Source organism: Ambystoma mexicanum, chromosome 2q (genome assembly GCF_040938575.1).
Source record: "Ambystoma mexicanum isolate Mex_15411 chromosome 2q, UKY_AmexF1_1, whole genome shotgun sequence".
NCBI classification, from domain to species: domain Eukaryota; kingdom Metazoa; phylum Chordata; class Amphibia; order Caudata; family Ambystomatidae; genus Ambystoma; species Ambystoma mexicanum.
This window is the reverse complement of record NC_090924.1, coordinates 1,394,984,235-1,395,006,141: the sequence shown is the minus strand read 5'-3', so window position 1 is coordinate 1,395,006,141 and position 21,907 is coordinate 1,394,984,235. Positions and strand designations below refer to the sequence as shown.

At 46.2% G+C, this 21,907-nt stretch overlaps 1 protein-coding gene across 2 annotated transcripts in view; it reads left to right on the top strand.

Moving 5' to 3' along the window:
- The window catches only part of KCNH8 (potassium voltage-gated channel subfamily H member 8), a 1,879,819-nt gene that overhangs the window by 1,533,469 nt on the left and 324,443 nt on the right, over positions 1–21,907 (top strand). For both annotated transcript variants that reach the window (XM_069648885.1, XM_069648884.1), the window contains exons 10-11: positions 17,025–17,274; positions 20,179–20,393. In XM_069648885.1, coding sequence (XP_069504986.1) covers positions 17,025–17,274; positions 20,179–20,393 — 465 coding nt within the window. The remainder of the gene's footprint in view (positions 1–17,024; positions 17,275–20,178; positions 20,394–21,907) is intronic.

The window sequence follows — 21,907 nt, the reverse complement described above, 5'->3', positions numbered from 1 at the left end:
TGACATGTGGTGTCACTTTCATTGCAGTGTGTTCTGCCAGGCACAGGGTATCTTTGAGTCTCACTGATGCAGTGACATGTGAGTTCACTTTCATTGCAGTGCGTTCGGCTGGGCACAGGGTATTTTTGAGTCTCACTGATGCTCAAACATGTGATATCACTTTCTTTGCAGTGCTTTCAGCCGTGAACAGGGTATCTTTGAGTCTCACTGATGCAGTGACATGTGGTGTCACTTTCATTGCAGTGTGTTCTGCCGGGCACAGGGTATCTTTGAGTCTCATGGATGCAGTGACATGTGATGTCACTTTCATTGCAGTGTGTTCTGCCGGGCACAGGGTATCTTTGAGTCTCACTGATGCAGTGACATGTGGTGTCACTTTCATTGCAGTGTGTTCTGCCGGGCACAGGGTATCTTTGAGTCTCACTGATGCAGTGACATGTGATGTCACTTTCTTTGCAGTGCTTTCAGCTGGGAACAGGGTATCTTTGAGTCTCACTGATGCAGTGACATGTGGTGTCACTTTCATTGCAGTGCATTAGGCTGGGCACAGGGTATTTTTGAGTCTCACTGATGCTCAGACATGTGATATCACTTTCTTTGCAGTGCTTTCAGCCGGGAACAGGGCATCTTTGAGTCTCACTGATTCAGTGACATGTGGTGTCACTTTCATTGCAGTGTGTTCTGCCGGGCACAGGGTATCTTTGAGTCTCACTGATGCAGTGACATGTGATGTCACTTTCATTGCAGTGCGTTCGGCTGGGCACAGGGTATCTTTGAGTCTCACTGATGCAGTGACATGTGATATCACTTTCTTTGCAGTGCTTTCAGCCAGGAACAGGGTATCTTTGAGTCTCACTGATGCAGTGACATGTGGTGTCACTTTCATTGCAGTGTGTTCTGCCGGGCACAGGGTATCTTTGAGTCTCACTGATGCTCAGACATGTGATATCACTTTCTTTGCAGTGCTTTCAGCCGGGAACAGGCTATCTTTGAGTCTCACTGATGCAGTGACATGAGGTGTCACTTTCATTGCAGTGTGTTCTGCCGGGCACAGGGTATCTTTGAGTCTCACTGATGCAGTGACATGTGATGTCACTTTCATTGCAGTGCGTTCGGCTGGCCACAGGGTATCTTTGAGTCTCACTGATGCTCAGACATGTGATGTCACTTTCTTTGCAGTGCTTTCAGCTGGGAACAGGGTATCTTTGAGTCTCACTGATGCAGTAACATGTGGTGTCACTTTCATTGCAGTGTGTTCTGCCGCGCACAGGGTATCTTTAAGTCTCATGGATGCAGTGACATGTGATGTCACTTTCATTGCAGTGCGTTCGGCTGGGCACAGGGTATTTTTGAGTCTCACTGATGCTCAGACATGTGATATCACTTTCTTTGCAGTGCTTTCAGCTGGGAACAGGGTATCTTTGAGTCTCACTGATGCAGTGACATGTGCTGTCACTTTCATTGTAGTGTGTTCTGAAGGGCACAGGGTATCTTTGAGTCTCACTGATGCAGAGACATGTGATGTCACTTTCATTGCAGTGCATTCGGCTGGGCACAGGGCATCTTTGAGTCTCACTGATGCAGTGACATGTGATATCACTTTCTTTGCAGTGCTTTCAGCCAGGAACAGGGTATCTTTGAGTCTCACTGATACAGTGACATGTGGTGTCACTTGCATTGCAGTGTGTTCTGCCGGGAACAGGGTATCTTTGAGTCTCACTGATGCAGTGACATGTGATGTCACTTTCGTTGCAGTGCTTTCAGCCGAGCAAAGGGTATCTTTGTGTCTCACTGATACAGTGACATGTGGTGTCACTTGCATTGCAGTGTGTTCTGCCGGGAACAGGGTATCTCTGAGTCTCACTGATGCAGTGACATGTGGTGTCACTTTCATTGCAGTGTGTTCTGCCGGGCACAGGGTATTTTTGAGTCTCACTGATGCTCAGACATGTGATATCACTTGCTTTGCAGTGCTTTCAGCCAGGAACAGGGTATATTTGTGTCTCACTGATGCAGTGACATGTGGTGTCACTTTCATTGCAGTGTGTTCTGCCGGGAACAGGGTATCTCTGAGTCTCACTGATGCAGTGACATGTGGTGTCACTTTCATTGCAGTGTGTTCTGCCGGGCACAGGGTATTTTTGAGTCTCACTGATGCTCAGACATGTGATATCACTTTCTTTGCAGTGCTTTCAGCCAGGAACAGGGTATCTTTGTGCCTCACTGATGCAGTGACAGGTGGTGTCACTTTCATTGCAGTGTGTTCAGCCGGGCACAGGGTATCTTTGAGTCTCACTGATGCAGTGACATGTGATGTCACTTTCATTGCAGTGCGTTCGGCTGGGCACAGGGTATTTTTGAGTCTCACTGATGCTCAGACATGTGATATCACTTTCATTGCAGTGCTTTCAGCCGGGTTAAAGGGTATCTTTGAGTCTCTCTGATACAGTGACATGTGGTGTCACTTGCATTGCAGTGTGTTCTGCCGGGCACAGGGTATCTTTGAGTCTCACTGATGCAGTGACATGTGATGTCACTTTCATTGCAGTGGGTTCAGCCGGGAACAGGGTATCATTGAGTCTCACTGATGCAGTGACATGCGATGTCACTTTCATTGCAGTGTGTTCAACCGGGAATTCAGTCTCACGGATGCAGTGACATGCAATGTCACTTTCATTGCAGTGCTTTCAGCTGGGCACAGGGTATTTTTGAGTCTCACTGATGCTCAGACATGTGATATCACTTTCTTTGCAGTGCTTTCAGCCGGGAACAGGGTATCTTTGAGTCTCACTGATGCAGTGAGATGTGGTGTCACTTTCATTGCAGTGTGTTCTGCCGGGCACAGGGTATCTTTGAGTCTCACTGATGCAGTGACATGTGGTGTCACTTTCATTGCAGTGTGTTCAGCCGGGAATTCAGTCTCACGGATGCAGTGACATGCAATGTCACTTTCATTCGAGTGCTTTCAGCTGGGCACAGGGTATTTTTGAGTCTCACTGATGCTCAGACATGTGATATCACTTTCTTTGCAGTGCTTTCAGCCGGGAACAGGGTATCTTTGAGTCTCACTGATGCAGTGAGATGTGGTGTCACTTTCATTGCAGTGTGTTCTGCCGGGCACAGGGTATTTTTTGATTCTCACTGATGCAGTGACATGTGATATCACTTTCTTTGCAGTGTTTTCAGTCTGGAACAGGGTATCTTTGAGTCTCACTGATGCAGTGACATGTGATGTCACTTTCATTGCAGTGTGTTCTGCCGGGCACAAGGTATCTTTGAGTCTCACTGATGCAGTGACATGCGATGTCACTTTTATTGCAGTGGGTTCAGCCTGGAACAGGGTATCATTGAGTCTCACTGATGCAGTGACATGTGGTGTCACTTTCATTGCAGTGTGTTCTGCCGGGCACAGGGTATCTTTGAGTCTCACTGATACAGTGACATGTGTTGTCACTTGCATTGCAGTGTGTTCTGCCGAAAACAGGGTTTCTTTGAGTCTCACTGATGCAGTGACATGTGATATCACTTTCGTTGCAGTGCTTTCAGCCGGGCAAAGGGTATCTTTGAGTCTCACTGATGCAGTGACATGTGATGTCACTTTCATTGCAGTGCGTTCGGCTGGGCACAGGGTATCTTTGAGTCTCACTGATGCAGTGACATGTGATATCACTTTCTTTGCAGTGCTTTCAGCCAGGAACAGGCTATCTTTGAGTCTCACTGATACAGTGACATGTGGTGTCACTTGCATTGCAGTGTGTTCTGCCGGGAACAGGGTATCATTGAGTCTCACTGATGCAGTGACATGTGATATCACTTTTGTTGCAGTGCTTTCAGCCGAGCAAAGGGTATCTTTGAGTCTCACTGATACAGTGACATGTGGTGTCACTTGCATTGCAGTGTGTTCTGCCGGGAACAGGGTATCTTTGAGTCTCACTGATGCAGTGACATGTGGTGTCACTTTCATTGCAGTGTGTTCTGCCGGGCACAGGGTATCTTTGAGTCTCACTGATGCAGTGACATGTGATGTCACTTTCATTGCAGTGTGTTCAGCCGAGCACAGGGTATCTTTGAGTCTCACTGATGCAGTGACATGTGATGTCACTTTCATTGCAGTGCGTTCAGCTGGGCACAGGGTATTTTTGAGTCTCACTGATGCTCAGCCATGTGATATCACTTTCGTTGCAGTGCTTTCAGCCGGGCTAAAGGGTATCTTTGAGTCTCACTGATACAAAGACATGTGGTGTCACTTGCATTGCAGTGTGTTCTGCCGGGCACAGGGTATCTTTGAGTCTCACTGATGCAGTGACATGTGATGTCACTTTCATTGCAGTGGGTTCAGCCGGGAACAGGGTATCATTGAGTCTCACTGATGCAGTGACATGCGATGTCACTTTCATTGCAGTGTGTTCATCCGGGAATTCAGTCTCACGGATGCAGTGACATGCAATGTCACTTTCATTGCAGTGCGTTCGGCTGGGCACAGGGTATTTTTGAGTCTCACTGATGCTCAGACATGTGATATCACTTTCTTTGCAGTGCTTTCAGCCGGGAACAGGGTATCTTTGAGTCTCACTGATGTAGTGAGATGTGGTGTCACTTTCATTGCAGTGTGTTCTGCCGGGCACAGGGTATCTTTGAGTCTCACTGATGCAGTGACATGTGGTGTCACTTTCATTGCAGTGTGTTCTGCTGGGCACAGGGGATTTTTGATTCTCACTGATGCAGTGATATGTGATATCACTTTCTTTGCAGTGCTTTCAGCCGGGAACAGGGTATCTATGAGTCTCACTGATGCAGTGACATGTGGTGTCACTTTCATTGCAGTGTGTTCTGCCGGGCACAGGGTATCTTTGAGTCTCACTGATGCAGTGACATGTGATGTCACTTTCATTGCAGTGTGTTCTGCCGGGCACAAGGTATCTTTGAGTCTCACTGATGCAGTGACATGCGATGTCACTTTCATTGCAGTGGGTTCAGCCTGGAACAGGGTATCATTGAGTTTCACTGATGCAGTGACATGTGGTGTCACTTTCATTGCAGTGTGTTCTGCCGGGCACAGGGTATCTTTGAATCTCACTGATACAGTGACATGTGGTGTCACTTGCATTGCAGTGTGTTCTGCCGGGAACAGGGTATCTTTGAGTCTCACTGATGCAGTGACATGTGATATCACTTTCGTTGCAGTGCTTTCAGCCGGGCAAAGGGTATCTTTGAGTCTCACTGATACAGTGACATGTGGTGTCACTTGCATTGCAGTGTGTTCTGCCGGGAACAGGGTATCTTTGAGTCTCACTGATGCAGTGACATGTGGTGTCACTTTCATTGCAGTGTGTTCTGCCGGGCACAGGGTATTTTTGAGTCTCACTGATGCTCAGACATGTGATATCACTTTCTTTGCAGTGCTTTCAGCCAGGAACAGGGTATTTTTGAGTCTCACTGATGCAGTGACATGTGATGTCACTTTCATTGCAGTGTGTTCTGCCTGGCACAGGGTATCTTTGAGCCTCACTGATGCAGTGACATGTGATGTCACTTTCATTGCAGTGTGTTCAGCCAGGCACAGGGTATCTTTGAGTCTCACTGATGCAGTGACATGTGATGTCACTTTCATTGCAGTGCGTTCGGCTGGGCACAGGGTATTTTTGAGTCTCACTGATGCTCAGACATGTGATGTCACTTTCGTTGCAGTGCTTTCAGCCGTTCAAAGGGTATCTTTGAGTCTCACTGATACAGTGACATGTGGTGTCACTTGCATTGCAGTGTGTTCTGCCGGGCACAGGGTATCTTTGAGTCTCACTGATGCAGTGACATGTGATATCACTTTCATTGCAGTGGGTTCAGCCGGGAACAGGGTATCATTGAGTCTCACTGATGCAGTGACATGCGATGTCACGTTCATTGCAGTGGGTTCAGCCGGGAATTCAGTCTCACAGATGCAGTGACATGCAATGTCACTTTCATTGCAGTGCGTTCGGCTGGGCACAGGGTATCTTTGAGTCTCACTGATGCAGTGACATGTGATATCACTTTCTTTGCAGTGCTTTCAGCCGGGAACAGGGTATCTTTGAGTCTCACTGATGCAGTTACATGTGATGTCACTTTCATTGCAGTCCGTTCGGCTGGGCATAGGGTATTTTTGAGTCTCACTGATGCTCAGACATGTGATATCACTTTCATTGCAGTGCTTTCAGCCGGGCAAAGGGTATCTTTGAGTCTCACTGATACAGTGACATGTGGTGTCACTTGCATTGCAGAGTGTTCTGCCGGGCACAGGGTATCTTTGAGTCTCACTGATGCAGTGACATGTGATGTCACTTTCTTTGCAGTGCTTTCAGCCGGGAACAGGGTATCTTTGAGTCTCACTGATACAGTGACATGTGATGTCACTTTCATTGCAGTGTGTTCTGCCGGGCACAGGTTTATCTTTGAGTCTCATGGATGCAGTGACATGTGATGTCACTTTCATTGCAGTGTGTTCAGCTGGGCACACGGTATTTTTGAGTCTCACTGATGCTCAGACATGTGATATCACTTTCTTTGCAGTGCTTTCAGCCAGGAACAGGGTATCTTTGAGTCTCACTGATGCAGTGACATGTGGTGTCACTTTCATTGCAGTGTGTTCTGCCGGGCACAAGGTATCTTTGTGTCTCACTGATGCAGTGACATGTGATGTCACTTTCATTGCATTGTGTTCTGCCGGGCACAAGGTATCTTTGAGTCTCACTGATGCAGTGACATGCGATGTCACTTTCATTGCAGTGGGTTCAGCCTGGAACAGGGTATCATTGAGTCTCACTGATGCAATGACATGCGATGTCACTTTCATTGCAATGGATTCAGCCGGGAATTGAGTCTCATGGATGCAGTGACATGTGATGTCACCTTCATTGCAGTGCGTTCGGCTGGGCACATGGTATTTTTGAGTCTCACTGATGCTCAGACATGTGATATCACTTTCTTTTCAGTGCTTTCAGCTGGGAACAGGGTATCTTTGAGTCTCAGTGATGCAGTGACATGTGTTGTCACTTTCATTGCAGTGTGTTCTGCCGGGCACAGGGTATTTTTGAGTCTCACTGATGCAGTGACATGTGATGTCACTTTCATTGCAGTGTGTTCAGCCGGGCACAGGGTATCTTTGAGTCTCACTGATGCAGTGACATGTGATATCACTTTCTTTGCAGTGCTTTCAGCTGGGAACAGGGTATCTTTGAGTCTCAGTGATGCAGTGACATGTGGTGTCACTTTCATTGCAGTGTGTTCTGCCGGGCACAGGGTATCTTTGAGTCTCACTGATGCAGTGACATGTGATGTCACTTTCATTGCAGTGTGTTCATCCGGGCACAGGGTATCTTTGAGTCTCTCTGATGCAGTGACATGTGATGTCACTTTCTTTGCAGTGTTTTCAGCCGAGCACAGGGTATCTTTGAGTCTCACTGATGCAGTGACATGTGATGTCACTTTCATTGCAGTGCATTCGACTGGGCACAGGGTATCTTTGAGTCTCACTGATGCTCAGACATGTGATATCACTTTCGTTGCAGTGCTTTCAGCCGGGCAAAGGGTATCTTTGAGTCTCACTGATACAGTGACATGTGGTGTCACTTGCATTGCAGTGTGTTCTGCCGAGCACAGGGTATCTTTGAGTCTCACTGATGCAGTGACATGTGATGTCACTTTCATTGCTATGTGTTCAGCCGGGCACAGGGTATCTTTGAGTCCCTGATGCAGTGACATGTGATGTCACTTTCTTTGCAGTGTGTTCGGCCGGGCACAGGGTGTCTTTGAGTCTCACTGATGCACAGACATGCAATGTCACTTTCATTGCAGTGGGTTCCGCTGGGCACAGGGTGTCTCTGAGTCTCGCTGATGCAGTGGCATGTGATGTCACTTTCATTTTTGTGCGTTCAGCCGGGAACAGGGTATCTTTGAGTCTCACTGATGCAGTGCCATGTGATGTAACTTTCATTGCAGTGTGTTCATCTGTTCACAGGGCATTTTTGAGTGTCACTGATGAAGTGACATGAGATGTTACTTTCATTGCAGTGTGTTCAGCCGGGCACAGGGCATCTTTGAGTCTCACTGATGCAGTGCCATGTGATGTCACTTTCATTGCAGTGTGTTCATCCGTGCACAAGGTATCTTTGAGTGTCACTGATGAAGTATCATAGGTTGTCACTTTCATTGCAGGGGGTTCAGCCAGGCACAGATTATCTTTGAGTCTCACTGATGCAGTGTCATGTGATGTCACTTTCATTGCCGTGGTTTCGGCCGGGCACAGGACTTCTTTGAGTCTCATTGATGCAGTGACATATGTTGTCACTTTCATTGCAGTGGGTTCAGCCAGGACCAGGGCCTCATTGAGTCTCACTGATGCAGTGGCATGCGATGTCACTTTCATTGCAGTATGTCCAGCCGGACACAGGGTATCTTTGAGTCTCACTGATGCAATGGCACGTGGTGTCACTTTCATTGCAGTGTGTTCATCTGATCACGTGTTCTCATCAAGTCTCACTAATGCACAGATGTGTTCGGCCAGGCACAGGGTATATTTCAGTCTCATTGATGCATTGACATGTGATGTCACTTTCATTGCAGTGTGTTCAGCCGGTCACAGGGTCCCATCGGGGCACACAGTTGCACAGATGTGTTCAGCCGGGCACAGGGTATCTTTGAGTCTCACTGATGCAGTGCCATGTGATGTCACTTTCATAAAAATACCCATAATTCCTTTTTGTGGGAGCAGAGGAAGGGTAATTCCCATATCTGAACCATGGGCAGGAAACACCACGCTTTAGTACAGTGCCGTGATTAGCACACCTGTGCCTCCGACTAGGGGTATGAGAATCACATGAATAGACCTATAATGTGCCTAATCAAGAGGGGGTATTAATGTCATTAATCAGGTCCAGTCTCCATTTTAAGTTGAGGAATCAGAGAGGCTTTAGTAGTATTATTAACACAAAGTGTGCATATCTTATTTTCAGCACAACCTGTGCAGTGTTTACTTGACTGTTTACTTGATCTTGTTGTTCTAGTACAACAAGATCAATGTGACCTTGAAAAAGCACCACTAGTGCGAAACACATGTTAGTCCATTTTGCAACGATAATTATGCTGGAACACCTGTACACTGCACATATCGTCATATTATTTGGAACATTGAGTCTAACATTACATCAAGGTTGTCAATTAGCACTTGGTAAATGTTGATACCTGTAATAAGTGTCTTTAGTTATATAACTGTTCGCAGTCTGACTGTAGCCGCTGCACAGCTGCACTGGCCCAGACTTTTCATGCCCTGTTCAGGATCTCTTCTATGTCTTACTTGTATTCAAAATGTACTCACTTTGGGAAGCGTATCCAGAAGAGACAGACAAGTTAGTGAGGACAGTGGCTTAAGGTGGCTGCAGATGCTCAGGATACTTCTGCTACCATGTTTAACACCAGCATTGAACAGTAAGTACTTCCCCAGCCAAGAACACGTTTGCAGAATGAGTCAAGGGTGAGAATTCCAGTTCTATGTTCTTTCATCGACAGACATTGTTACGACTGCCTTTTTTACGAGTACACAATTACGAAAAAGGTCATCCCCCCAAACCACCCCTCCCCCACCTATTTTTAAATATTCGTGACCCCAAACCCCTTATCTGCCCTTTCCCACCCCCCCAAAATTTCGATGACCTATTTCGTAATTCTGTACTCGTAAAAAAGGCAATTGTAAAAATGACTGTCGATGAAACGACGGCATACCAGAATTCCAACTGGAGCCTGCACAGATGTGATTGGCTGAAGTCATCATTCGTCTGCTTGGGAACATCACGTGACCCATGCAGACAATGAGAATGCCACGCCCATGCTGTCAAACCCCAGAGGGCAGAGGGAGGATGAGAGTGGATGGTGCTCCTGGAATGGCTGGCGGGTCAGTCTGAAGACCATGACGGCTGGCTGCCTGCATGGTCTGCCAGGGAGGGACTGACTCTTAGGTTTGCGCCCAGTGATTCCTGAAGCCAGAGAGAGAGCGCAGCAACATTTGATGACTTGTTGGTGCTTATAGCTTGACATAATTCAAACATCAGGGGTAACAGCAGGAGTGTTACCATTGCAGATAAGGGACGGGCACTGTTCACACCAGGCTGCCACATTACGAGTTCTGCAGCGGGTCCCGCTCTGTACACCTGGTCAGACCAGACGTACAGAGCGGCACCCGCTAGCAGAACAGGATGCTAACGTCATTAACGGGTCTGTTGTTAGCATCCTCCCCATTTCCATTGAGCCCTATAGGGGCTCATATGGGAATGGGACATACCGGTCTGCAAAGGTCGGAATGGCCTGGTAATTCCCATTTTGCGGGACCCGGACCCGAGTTTGGGGGTAGCCATGCCGCTAAAAACGGCATGGCTCCTCCAAACTCGTAATGAGGCCCTATGTCTCTTAATGGATTATACCCATCCACTCGATTTCGCAGAGGGGAGGATACCTTAATTATTGTATTCAGCCAATTACATATCGTCCACAAATAAGTCTCTGCAAAAGGCAGTGCCAAAGGGCTCTATCAGAGCCTCGGTGCTATCCCGGCAATCCACCACCGCAAAAGCATTACCGCTACTCGGTCTGGCCATATTAGCACCAGATCACGAGTAGTGGTGAAGCACTAAATTCCCATTCCCATTGGGTCCATCGCCCTCAATGGGGTTTCGCGGGGGCTATGCCGAAAACAGCAGTAAACAGGCAGAAAGCTGGATTTTTACCTCTAGCAAAAACGCGGAAGGTAAAACTAAACTCCAAACTTTCTGCCCAACTCAAGATTGGGCAGACTCTTAAATGTGGCGGTAACAGCGTTAATGCCGCATTTTAGGGCTACCGAACAACTTGTGACTAGGTCCAAAGTCTCCCATTACCAAACCAGCAGCACATTCAAACGAAATCCAGCAAGTTTGGCCATCATGGGAGGACCTCCCACAGTGTTCATAGCCGTGTGCTGTACATGATAGATAAGTAGTCTCTGGATAGCCATGCATTTTTAAACAGGGAATAGGCCTAGTCGGTCTTGAAAGTAGCTAAGTAGTAAACCTCGATTTAATCGATTAAACACAGGTGTGGGAGCCCCTCTACTGAGAACAAACATCGGTCAAATACCCTGTTCTATGTAATTTCTTCCACTGAGGAGGGTCTACAACCACATTTTAGCTCACTGCATATCAGTCTGATCGCACCCTCAAGGGCTGTCCAGAACTGAAATGCAAGGCAATTCTCCTCTGAACAAGGGTTCCACCAACAACCCCAGGCATGTGTTTTAGCCTAATCGTGGTTCATCAGTAAGGGTGCAGCTCAGACCTTCTAAGGCACAGTGAGCAAGGGGTCCACATCTGGATTACTAGGGTAAAACCCCAGGTTTTTAACCCCTCCACTGAGAAGGCACATGGGTCGAATACCCTGTTCTATGGAATTTCTCCCATTTAGGGTGGGGGGGAGGTCTACAACCACGTTTTTGCTCACTACACACTTCAGATAAGAAAAATCTGAATTTCCATATCAGTCTGGTCCCACCCACAAGGGCAGACCAGAATCAGCAATTCTCCTCTGAACAAGAGTACTAACAGCAACCCCGGACACGTGTTTCAGCCTAGTTAGGGCACATCAGTGAGGTGAAGGTGAGCCTCTCTAAGACACAGTGAGCAAGGGGTATACATCTGGATTACGTTGGGTTACTTAGAGTGAAACTCCAAGTTTTACAAAGGTACAAAGGAGTGTGGGAGCCCCTCTACTGAGAACGAACGTGAGTCAAATACCCTGTCCTATGCGATTTCTCCCACTCAGGAGGGTCTACAGCCATGGTTTAACTCACTGCACCCTTCACAATGGAGAAATATCAATTTGCATATCAGTCTGGTCCCACCCACAAGTGCAGTGCAGAACCGAAATGCTAGGCAATTCTCCTCTGAACAAGAGTACCATCAGCAGGCCCAGACACATGTTTCAGCCTAGTCAGGCCTCATCAGTGAAGTGAAACTGAGCCTCTCTAAGGCACAGTGAGCAAGGGGTCTACACATTGTTCGTCCTGGGTTGCTTATGGTGAAAAAGTTTTGCAAATTAAAGAACGGTGTGAGAGCCCCTCTACTGAGAATGAACATGGGTCAAATACCCTGTTCTATGCAATTTCTCCCTCTCAGGAGGTTCTACAACCATATGTTAGCAAACTTCACCCTTCACAAAGGAGAAATATATATGTGCAAATCAATCTGGTCCCACCCTTAACGGCAGCCCAGCACCGAAATGCTAGGCAATTCTCCTCTGAACAAGATTAATAATAATAATAACAATAATAATAATAATAATAATAATAATAATAATAATAATAATAATTAATTTGGCATTTATATAGCGCTACAACCCCTCAGGTATCTGAGCGCTGCTTATTATTTCCCACGGTGTGCGGTGCTCATTTATCGACCTCAGAAGGATGAAAGGCTGAGTTTGGCCCCGCCCAGATACGAACCTGCGTCAGCAGGCTCTGCACGGATTACAATCAGCAACCCCAGAAACTTGTTTCAGCCTAGTCAGGGCTCATCAGTGAGGTGAAGCTGAGCCTTTCTAAGGCACAGTGGTCCAGAGGTCCACATCTGGATCACTTAGGGTGAAACCTCAAGTTTTACACATTAAACAAAGGTGTGGGAACCCCTCCTCTGAGAACGAACATGGGTCAAATACACTGTTCTATAGAGTTTCTCCCATTCAGGAGGGTCTAAAACCATGTTTTAGCTCACTGCACCCTTCAGAAAGGAGAAATACAAATGAATGACAAACCAGCAGCTGGAATGCGAAACAAATTTGCATTCAGCCTGAAGTGTTCATAAAAAACTGTCTAGCTTTCACAGCATCTCTCTGAAAAGGACAAGTTGCATTAGGAGGATAAGTTAATATTATACAGATGTCAATTTGCAGCCCTTAGCTCACCAGTATCAAAAGACTGTGGTCAGCAAAAGCATGATACTAATCAGGTAGATTTCTATGCCCAAACCCTGAATGGCATGAGTGGCGTTTAATTGTAAAAAATAAAATCTCGTGATATTTCTAATGTTCTATCATATTTGGTGGCCAGGCGCTGCCAGCATAAAAATTGGTTGGCAGAGGCTTGGATTTAGGAAGCAGCGTATTGATAAAGGATTATGCTGTGGTATGTGCAGAATCAAATATAGGGATATAATGTTTTAACCCAAATAGGTTTCTAATTATGGAGCTCAGCCATCAATAGATTCTCAGAGCCTGTTTAGAAGGAGTAGTTAAGTCAAGGGATTGGTCAATGTAGTCAATGCCACTCTGATCTTGAAAAGGCCATGGAGTGGGGAAGATAGATAGCCCAAAGGAAGTAAGATTCACGTGCACCATTTTGGTTTTCCAAATATGGTCAGCATCTACCATCCAGCAACAGAGGCAAAGTGCAAAAGAGGGAGTTCCCCTCTCGGGAGATGTCACCGTTGGACCATAGGGAAGGACTTTCCAGCTGACTAATCTACCCCTAGGATTTATGTATACATGGAGTGGGGTAAGACCTGCTCAGTTGGTTAATATGAAAATGGAAACATACTCCATTCTCCTGCCAAGGGAGTGGAGACAGGAGAACCCAGTAGCAAGAGAGAACATTTCCTTCACATTCCTTGGGAACAGACAGGAGACTTGCTGGAAAAACGAAGGAGATTGCTTGCTGCATGTGACCAGGTTTTCAGGAGACCCAGATAATTATTTGGAGACATTGGACCTCATTACAAGTATGGCGGTCCAGAAATCAGGGGGCTGTCAGCAATGTACCAGCACCCTTTCAGGACTGCCGTACTACAAAGATGCCGGTAGGGGCCATGGATCACCCGGCAGGCCTGAACTGCCGGGTTTTCAGACCCCTACCATCATGGTTATCACGTATATGCCGGCACTGTTAGGGACTCCATGGAAATGGAGAGTAACTGTTACCGTCGCCACTTCTGATATCCCGGTGGCAGCAGGATATCAGGCGGCATGAATGTTGTTACAGGGTTGGGGGCAACCCACCGGTGGCACTGGTGGGTTACTGCCAACCTCGTAATGAGGCCCCTTGTATCTTAAGGTGATAAGCAGAAGAGATCGTTGGAGAAGAATCAAAAGAGAAGTTGGCCCTATTGAAACTCGAACAACAAAGACTAAGTTAGTTGAGCTACTGGACTAGATGCCAGTCCCAGACACTCTAGATACTCTAACCAGCAATGCTTATCCCGGGCCCTGAAAACTGGTTAAGTGCGAATCATTATCCTGACCCCAAGAAAGAAGACACCTTAAAGTGTATTTGTGTTTTTCTTTCCCATTTGAATTAATTGTCCATTTGTTTATGTCACCATGCAGTTTTGTTCCTAACCCTTCCACCTGCCTATCTGTGATGTCAGTTTGCCTCCACTGTAATTTCTATAGCAGGCAGGGGTGGTCTCATGTATTTTGGGTCTTGAACATACCTTTTATTTAGTCATTACTGTGCTGATGTTGTTTGGATGTTTTCCCCTGCTGACCTACCTCTGGCGAGTAGAGCATGCCTGTGACCAGCACTGCCCATGGAAAAGAAAATATACTACCTATGTCATGTTCACCTCTACGAGGATACAGACAGGGGCAAACTCATGACCGGGCCAAAGAGAATGGACTAGCCTAGTTAAGTCTCAGGCATTCGACAGATGCGGCAACCCTCACAGGCTTTTCAGAAAACGGGAGATACCATCTGAAAATCTACCATCTCGATTCTGCTTAGGAGGCTTCTCCACGGGTTGCGAGCAACGCTCAACATTACAGGTGTTAGACTTCCCCATTCCCTGTGAAGAGGCAGGCAGATCTGCCTGTGGTCCAAGCACTAATCTCAGGTCCAAAGACCAGAGCTTCAAAAGGAAGAGAACCTGTGTTGATGAAGACCACGTGTGCGGTCGTAGAGCTTTGTAGAAAGTAGCATTGAGCTTGTGCTTAAAACACTGTATATAAGGTAAATACATACTTGTGCTTAGGCGTCTGAGCTCCATCAGCAGTGGAGTGAAGTTCACCCAAACAGGAAGTCACTATGCATAATAGTCGCCTCGAGTTAGGCTGAAATTCAGAGGTAAATCTTCCAAAAAGTAGCCCTGAGCAATTACTGTTACCGTCACTTGGTCAGGCGGGATTTTCACCTGATTACAAGTGGTGGCGGCGGTGTAATTCCCCATTTACTTTGGGTCCATTGGACCCAATGGGGCTTTTTTTGCTGAATTACTGCAGTAGAATTACCGCCATGGTGATTCCGTGAATTCTGCCGATTTTTCGGCATTGAGTGGGAAGATTTGCCTCCAGGATTTTGCTGGAGGTAAATCCTCCACTCAAAACCGAAACTCATAATTTGACATAGTGGTAAAATTGGCAGTAAATCAGTCACCGCCAATTTGACCAATTACAGCCTAACTCGTAATGAGGCTCTATTCCTTTTCTGGTAACTTGACAATCAACCTCAAGGCTGAACGGTGAGTGCCGTATCAATGTCAAGAGCACCCTGATTAGGAAACATTGCACCCTGCAGTAACAAACATGTATAAATGTTTCAAGGCTTTCCAATGGGTTAAATCCATACGTCACTGTAATTATGCCATTGCTCTGAATGTGGGTGAATGTGCTTAATGTGTTTTGAGGTCATACGTACGCTATTCCAACAAATACATCCTTTGCAACACCTTCCTTTTGCCCAGTCTGTTCTGTTCTTTCCCACCCCATTAATGCCCCATGCCGCCTTCGCAGCATTTACTTACAGCATCAGTTCCGCGTAGCTCATCACACGGTCATCTTGCATTGTGTTAGATAGTAGCTTGTCCAGCAGGGCCCCCTTACTGTCCCAAGACACCTCCATCTCTGCTTCTTACCCAGCTCCTCTTACAGGCATGACATCATGCCACAAACATCCCATTCCTAGTGAATGGCAATTCAAGGAGTTCTAAGCCTCGCTGAACTGTCTCTTGGCTAATGAGACAGCCCGGTGTATGGATGTAGTCAGCAGTAGACCTGTCAGACAACCTGGCGACACATCTGTAAGGAACAAGCCGTATTATCGCAGCCTGAACTTTGCTCACCCTGCTAACGTCTCTCCAAAATCCTGGCATTTGGATATAGCTCCAGACAACGCGGGTCAAGCTTCCTTTTCTTCTGCACATCTGTGACAGTTTACCACGGCTCACTGTGTGCATCACCTGTGGTGTAAAATAATCCCTGCACTGGTGTGTATCTGGGATCGTTATACACCTTGAATGTATCATCGCTGTGCACCTTACCCCACACTTTAACGTCAGTTTCTTCCTTTTGTAAAATAATGGAGGGCTGTAAAAGTTCTCAGTTGATTCTAGGGATGGAAAGTGTGCACTGGTGCAGCCTGCCACCACGTGTGCATACGTTGTATCTATTTATTTCTTTATTCATGTTTACATTTATAAAGTGCACAAAACCCCAAGGCATCAAGGCAGTGGTTGTGTGGGTGTGGAGAGGGGAATGAAGGGGCGAGGGGAGCAAATGGGAGGGCTGGTCTATCTTGAAATTGGTGCAGCACTTCTGTTGTAAAATAATCCCTGCACTGGGGTGTAGCTGGGATAATTTTAAACCTTGAATGTATCATCGTTGTGCACCTTACCTCACACTTTCTAGTCAGTTTCTTCATTTTGTAAAATAATCGATGGGTGTAAAAGTGCTCAAATGATTATAGAGATGGAAAGTGTGCACCGGTGCAGTCTGCCACCACGTGTGCATACGTTTTGTCTATTTATTTATTTATTTATGTTTACATTTATAAAGCGCACAAAACTCACAGGCATCAAGGCACTGGTTGTGCGTGGGGTGGAGAGTGGAAGGAAAGGGAGAGTGGAGCAAATGCAATTGTTTATGATGAAATGCAAGTGTATATATGATCAAAGGCTTTTTTTGATGGAAGTAGTCGTCACTGAATTGAAATAAGGGCTGAGAAGAAGCAGCCGCGCTCTAATGGCTTCCCTCTTTTTTCCGCACAGCTCCTGAAGGACTTCCCGGACGAGCTGCGCTCCGACATCACCATGCACCTGAACAAGGAGATCCTGCAGCTCTCGCTCTTCGAGTGCGCGAGCCGCGGCTGCCTGCGCTCCCTCTCCCTGCACATCAAGACCTCCTTCTGCGCCCCCGGGGAGTACCTGTTGCGGCAGGGCGACGCCCTGCAGGCCATCTACCTGGTGTGCTCCGGCTCCATGGAAGTGCTCAAGGACGGCATGGTGCTGGCGATACTCGGTACGGGCAGCCCGGCCTTTGCGGAGGAGTCGAAAAAGTCCTCATGGGCCAACTGGTTGGAGGAGAACTCGAAGCGCCCTCATTGTGGGTGGTTACAGATCCACCCAAGTGTTGGCCCAGTAAAGTGGGCCAGGCTGCCATATTAGGGTGCATCTCAAACATGCCAGAAAGCCCAGCGGGTGGGTGGGGGGAAGGGAGAGTGGTGGGACATGTTAAAGTGTTTCTTTTTTCAGCATGGATGCACTCGAAAATGAGAAACAAGGTTTCCTTTCCAGTGTGCTTTATTAATCATGTTTTCAATTTTCAGTACGACCTGACCTGCTATGCTCATGCCAGGTAACGGAGAACATATTTTCAATTTCCAGCTTATAATAAAAAAACATTTTTTTTTAAATGACAGCATGAACAGGACCGCTCTCTTTAGAAGTTCGATAAATTGGCGCACTAAGGCTAAAAAGAGGCAAACTTGCATATTATTTCTACGTTCAATGTGACCTGGGTCGCCCGCCTAAAAAATATGCTTCCCATTTTGAGCACCCTGAGGCCTGTCCTCATTAGAAATAATAGAAAATAATGTGAACTTGCATGAGGGCTGCAATATGCAGCAATTGCCCCAAAGTTTGATGTTCTTTCATCCCTAGTTATCTTTTCGGTATGTTTTTTGACTAATCTTTTTTAATGAAAAACGAATTGAATGTTTTGTTATATATTTGGTGGTTCCCCCCAAAACCTCCACCCATGCATGACATGTACTCCGTAATCTCCGCCCCCTGCCGCTTATATCCCCTTACCTGCGCCTGTATATTTTTCAATTCGTTTTTCATTGAAGATTTTTCAGCAAAAAAACTCATCGAAAAATATACTGGCATGTAACAACGTGGTACCGCCCGCAGCAGTTTCAGAAGTGAGTGTGGGCAGTGGATCACAGCTATAAACTCCATTATTTGGAGATTTCTGAATCCATCTGCTGTGGTCCTGAGGCCAGCTCTTCCGATGCAAGCCTCACTTTCACTCCACCTCAGCCCAAGCCTCTGCTCTGCCTGCCGTTTCTACCACCTCTAAACCGAGTGCCGCTTTATAGGTTGGCAGAGGGAGCTGGCAGGTGGCGATGCTGCTGCCGCATAGGATCAAGGTGACTGGATCTCCCTGGCCACCTACCTGTCTAGGCTTTGCTAAACCTTCTGTGACTGCCCCAGCCCTCCAAACCCTGTCAGACATATGCATACTGTCACACATCAATGGAGGTATTATGACTTCCCATGGTCACATGTGTTGGCTGGCCTCGTGTAGTCAAAGTTTATCATTCTAATCCCATAATGCACCACCAAATGAAAGGCTCCAATTGCTAGTCACTACGATATGTTTTTTTTAAATTTGCTAATTTGTTTGGGGCACAAAATTATTAACGTTGAGTTAGAGGTACAATATAATATGACTTGTAGTGCGCGAGGATGCAATCTTTTTGGGGAACATCACCATAACAGTAGAGTAGAAGTCATTCAGGTGGAGGATTATAAGAATCGTTGCAACAGACAAAGCTCCTGCCACTCCCTCCTTCGTCCACAATTTCCCAATGGGCTAATCCACCTCCTTTGAGGGCAAGGGGTGGTCCATGGATATCCATTTCAGTATGGTAAAATCCAGGTCTGCAGGAGATTGGCAGTGAATGATAATGCAGATTGCATACCTCCTTCACTGATACTTTGGGAATGCTCAGCTTGCAGCTCCCTAGTGCTTCCTGATGCCTCCCAAGCTCCCCAGGTGAGACCTCTGGTTGAGCCGCCCTTCTTGACGGCTAGTGTCAGTCACTGTATTCAGAAGGACGCTTTCATTCCGCAAGTCCTCTGGTTAAGCGTTGACAGCTGTCAAGTAGCAGGGATCGTTTCGGAAGCGTATCTAGTGTCTACATCGAAAAGGTTTCCAACAAAACCTTTTCCCATCGAAACCTATCCATCGAAAATATAAGCATTGAATGAATATATGGTTTAGATAAAGGGTTAATCTTCGTTGGGGTGCGTTTTTAAGAGTTAAAAGCGGGTGGTTGGGGGATGGATAGGTTTCGATGCAAAAAACTTTAGTTGGAAAGTTTTAGTTGAAAATACTATAAACTGTTTCCGACATAAGGAAAGCGCTGATGCAGCACTCTAAGATGCCTCGTATGGAATTCGCATCAGCGTTCTAAACTTTAAAGCATGTTGGTGTCACGAGCACAGAAACATTTAATTAGCAAATTCATTTGGAAGTCAGGATTAATATTCAGATCAGGAAAAAGATGGTGATTTCTTTTGCCAATTTGGTAGATTTTCTGACTGGCCAGTGTCTCTTAAAGGCTGGTAAATCTGGGGGTGGGTGGGATCTCACATGTTCACACCTTCTCATAACAAATACAACTTGGCAGATGCAATGGAAGCGTGGCTCTGAGTAAACTTGAGAACATGTGTGTCTTCTTAGTAAGTATGTCAATGAGCAGACAGGATGATCGCGATGGTCTCTTACTGACAACACAATCCCACACTGAAATCTTTGTGAGCGATGATCTTTTTGGATTCACAGAATACCTTTCCATGTTCAATATTTGTATTTATTTGGGCGCTTCAATCAGAAATATTGCATAGAAATATCTTGTTTCTACCACATTTCATGTACGAGCAGACATTTCCCATTGCAAGTGGGCCACGGTGGTCAGTGTGTGGCACACACAAGATTAACTGTGGTGGACAGTGGTTTTGATTGCACACGACAGCAGATGAAATCATACCTTTTGGTTATTGTTTTCTTCGATCCAATGAAAAATAATTGTAGATTGGGGCATAGAGGAGGCTGACCACTGGTTTCCGACCATGGCAATTATCTCAGAGAAATTCTGGCCATTGATCGCTGATTGCTTCAATATTTCTCTTCCAGGCAAAGGCGACTTAATTGGTGCCAACCTCTCCATTAAAGACCAAGTCATTAAAACCAACGCTGACGTCAAGGCACTCACCTACTGCGACCTCCAGTGCATCATCCTCAAGGGGCTGTACGAGGTCCTGGATTTTTACCCAGAGTACGCGCACAAGTTTGTGGATGACATTCAGCAGGATCTGACCTACAACCTCCGCGAAGGACATGAGAGCGATGTGAGTATCTGGTGCAGGGGAAGCTGCTCCAACTTCAGATGCGTACCTTTGTGCTTGAAATGGCGGCCCAGCTATTTGCATGGATGTTTTTGAATGTGATATGAGACACAGAGGACTGGCCTTGGTGGAGATTAGAGAGATTATTAACATGCCAGTAACTCCAAAAGTTCATGGAGTTTAAGAAGTGACAATCAAGTATTTCTTTTTACATTAGGTGTATCTGTTCCTTCCTACCCCACTGCAGCAAAATCCACATGTTACATCATGTATGGCTCTTCACTGACTGCCCTTCCCCACCCCCTGGTTGCAATCCTGTGCGTGTTGTAAAATATATGCAACGTTCAAAATGGAGGCTGCTGCTATGTGTGAGAAGGTTTGTTTTTCATCATCTGCCCACCAGGCAGTACTGATAAGTGGCCTAGGAAAACCCCAACATTATACAGAGGATCAGGAATCAGAAAAACTCAGACTCAAAGATGGAAATAGACAAAGTTCAAGGCAAAACCCAACTTTATTAACACCCAAATAAAGCAGGGACAGCATGAAAGCTTATACATCGCTGCTCTCTGCACATTTTTCAAAAACAACAAACTATGAATGTGTCATCAAGAACATCATCAAACACTCACAGTTTCCAAAACCTACGGGGTGAGGGGACTGGCTAAGGGAATCCTCTACATATGCATTCTGTGAAGGTAACAGCTCCTATTGGGTAACACCAATGTGACGGCTCCTCCTGAGGCCACCTCTAAATTAGTAATACCAAATAAGACATCATCCATACAATATGTTATTGGTTTGCCTAATAGATACTGGAAGGCCTAACATTGGGTGTGTTGATTGGTTGTCTTTCGACTGATCAACCTTGGACAACTGACAGGCCGTCACGACATGTGCCAGGCCGCAGTAGTGGAAGATAGGTCCATGAGTTACTTTCCATTGAATTAAAAAAACATACCATCCCTCATTCCTATACCATGAGCCAGGGTGATTCCTCTGTAGTTGGGCTTGTACGGCACCTCGTGTCTGGGAATATGCGTGAGGAGTTAGACAGTTGTTATCTGTGTTAGTTGTTAATGAATAGACCGTGTTTATCAATTATGGAAGTATTTCATCCTCCATTTAATGGGATTTTAACTAATATTAGCGTGAGTGTTGTGGTTTTCTCTACATCTGGGGACAATCTTTATCCATTCCCCATGAAGTCTTTGGGCTTATAATTACCCTAAACCTGGCTTAAAAAGACTGGTTGTTCTAATTAATCTAAGAATATATGGTGTGCATCTTGGGAATCTTTCTCTCGCGGTCTCTCTGAGATGTTCAAACCCTCCTTAATTTCTCAGTAACCTTGACTTGGTCTGCTTAGCTACTGTCTGAGCTCGGCACAGGTCTGTAATTCTGTACATTCAGAATTTTGACTTCTTGTGAATCCTTGAGGCCTTTCATTTACTTAGAAGCATGCTGCGATTTCCATTTTGGAAAAGAATGCTGCCCATTACATTCATGTTTCTATG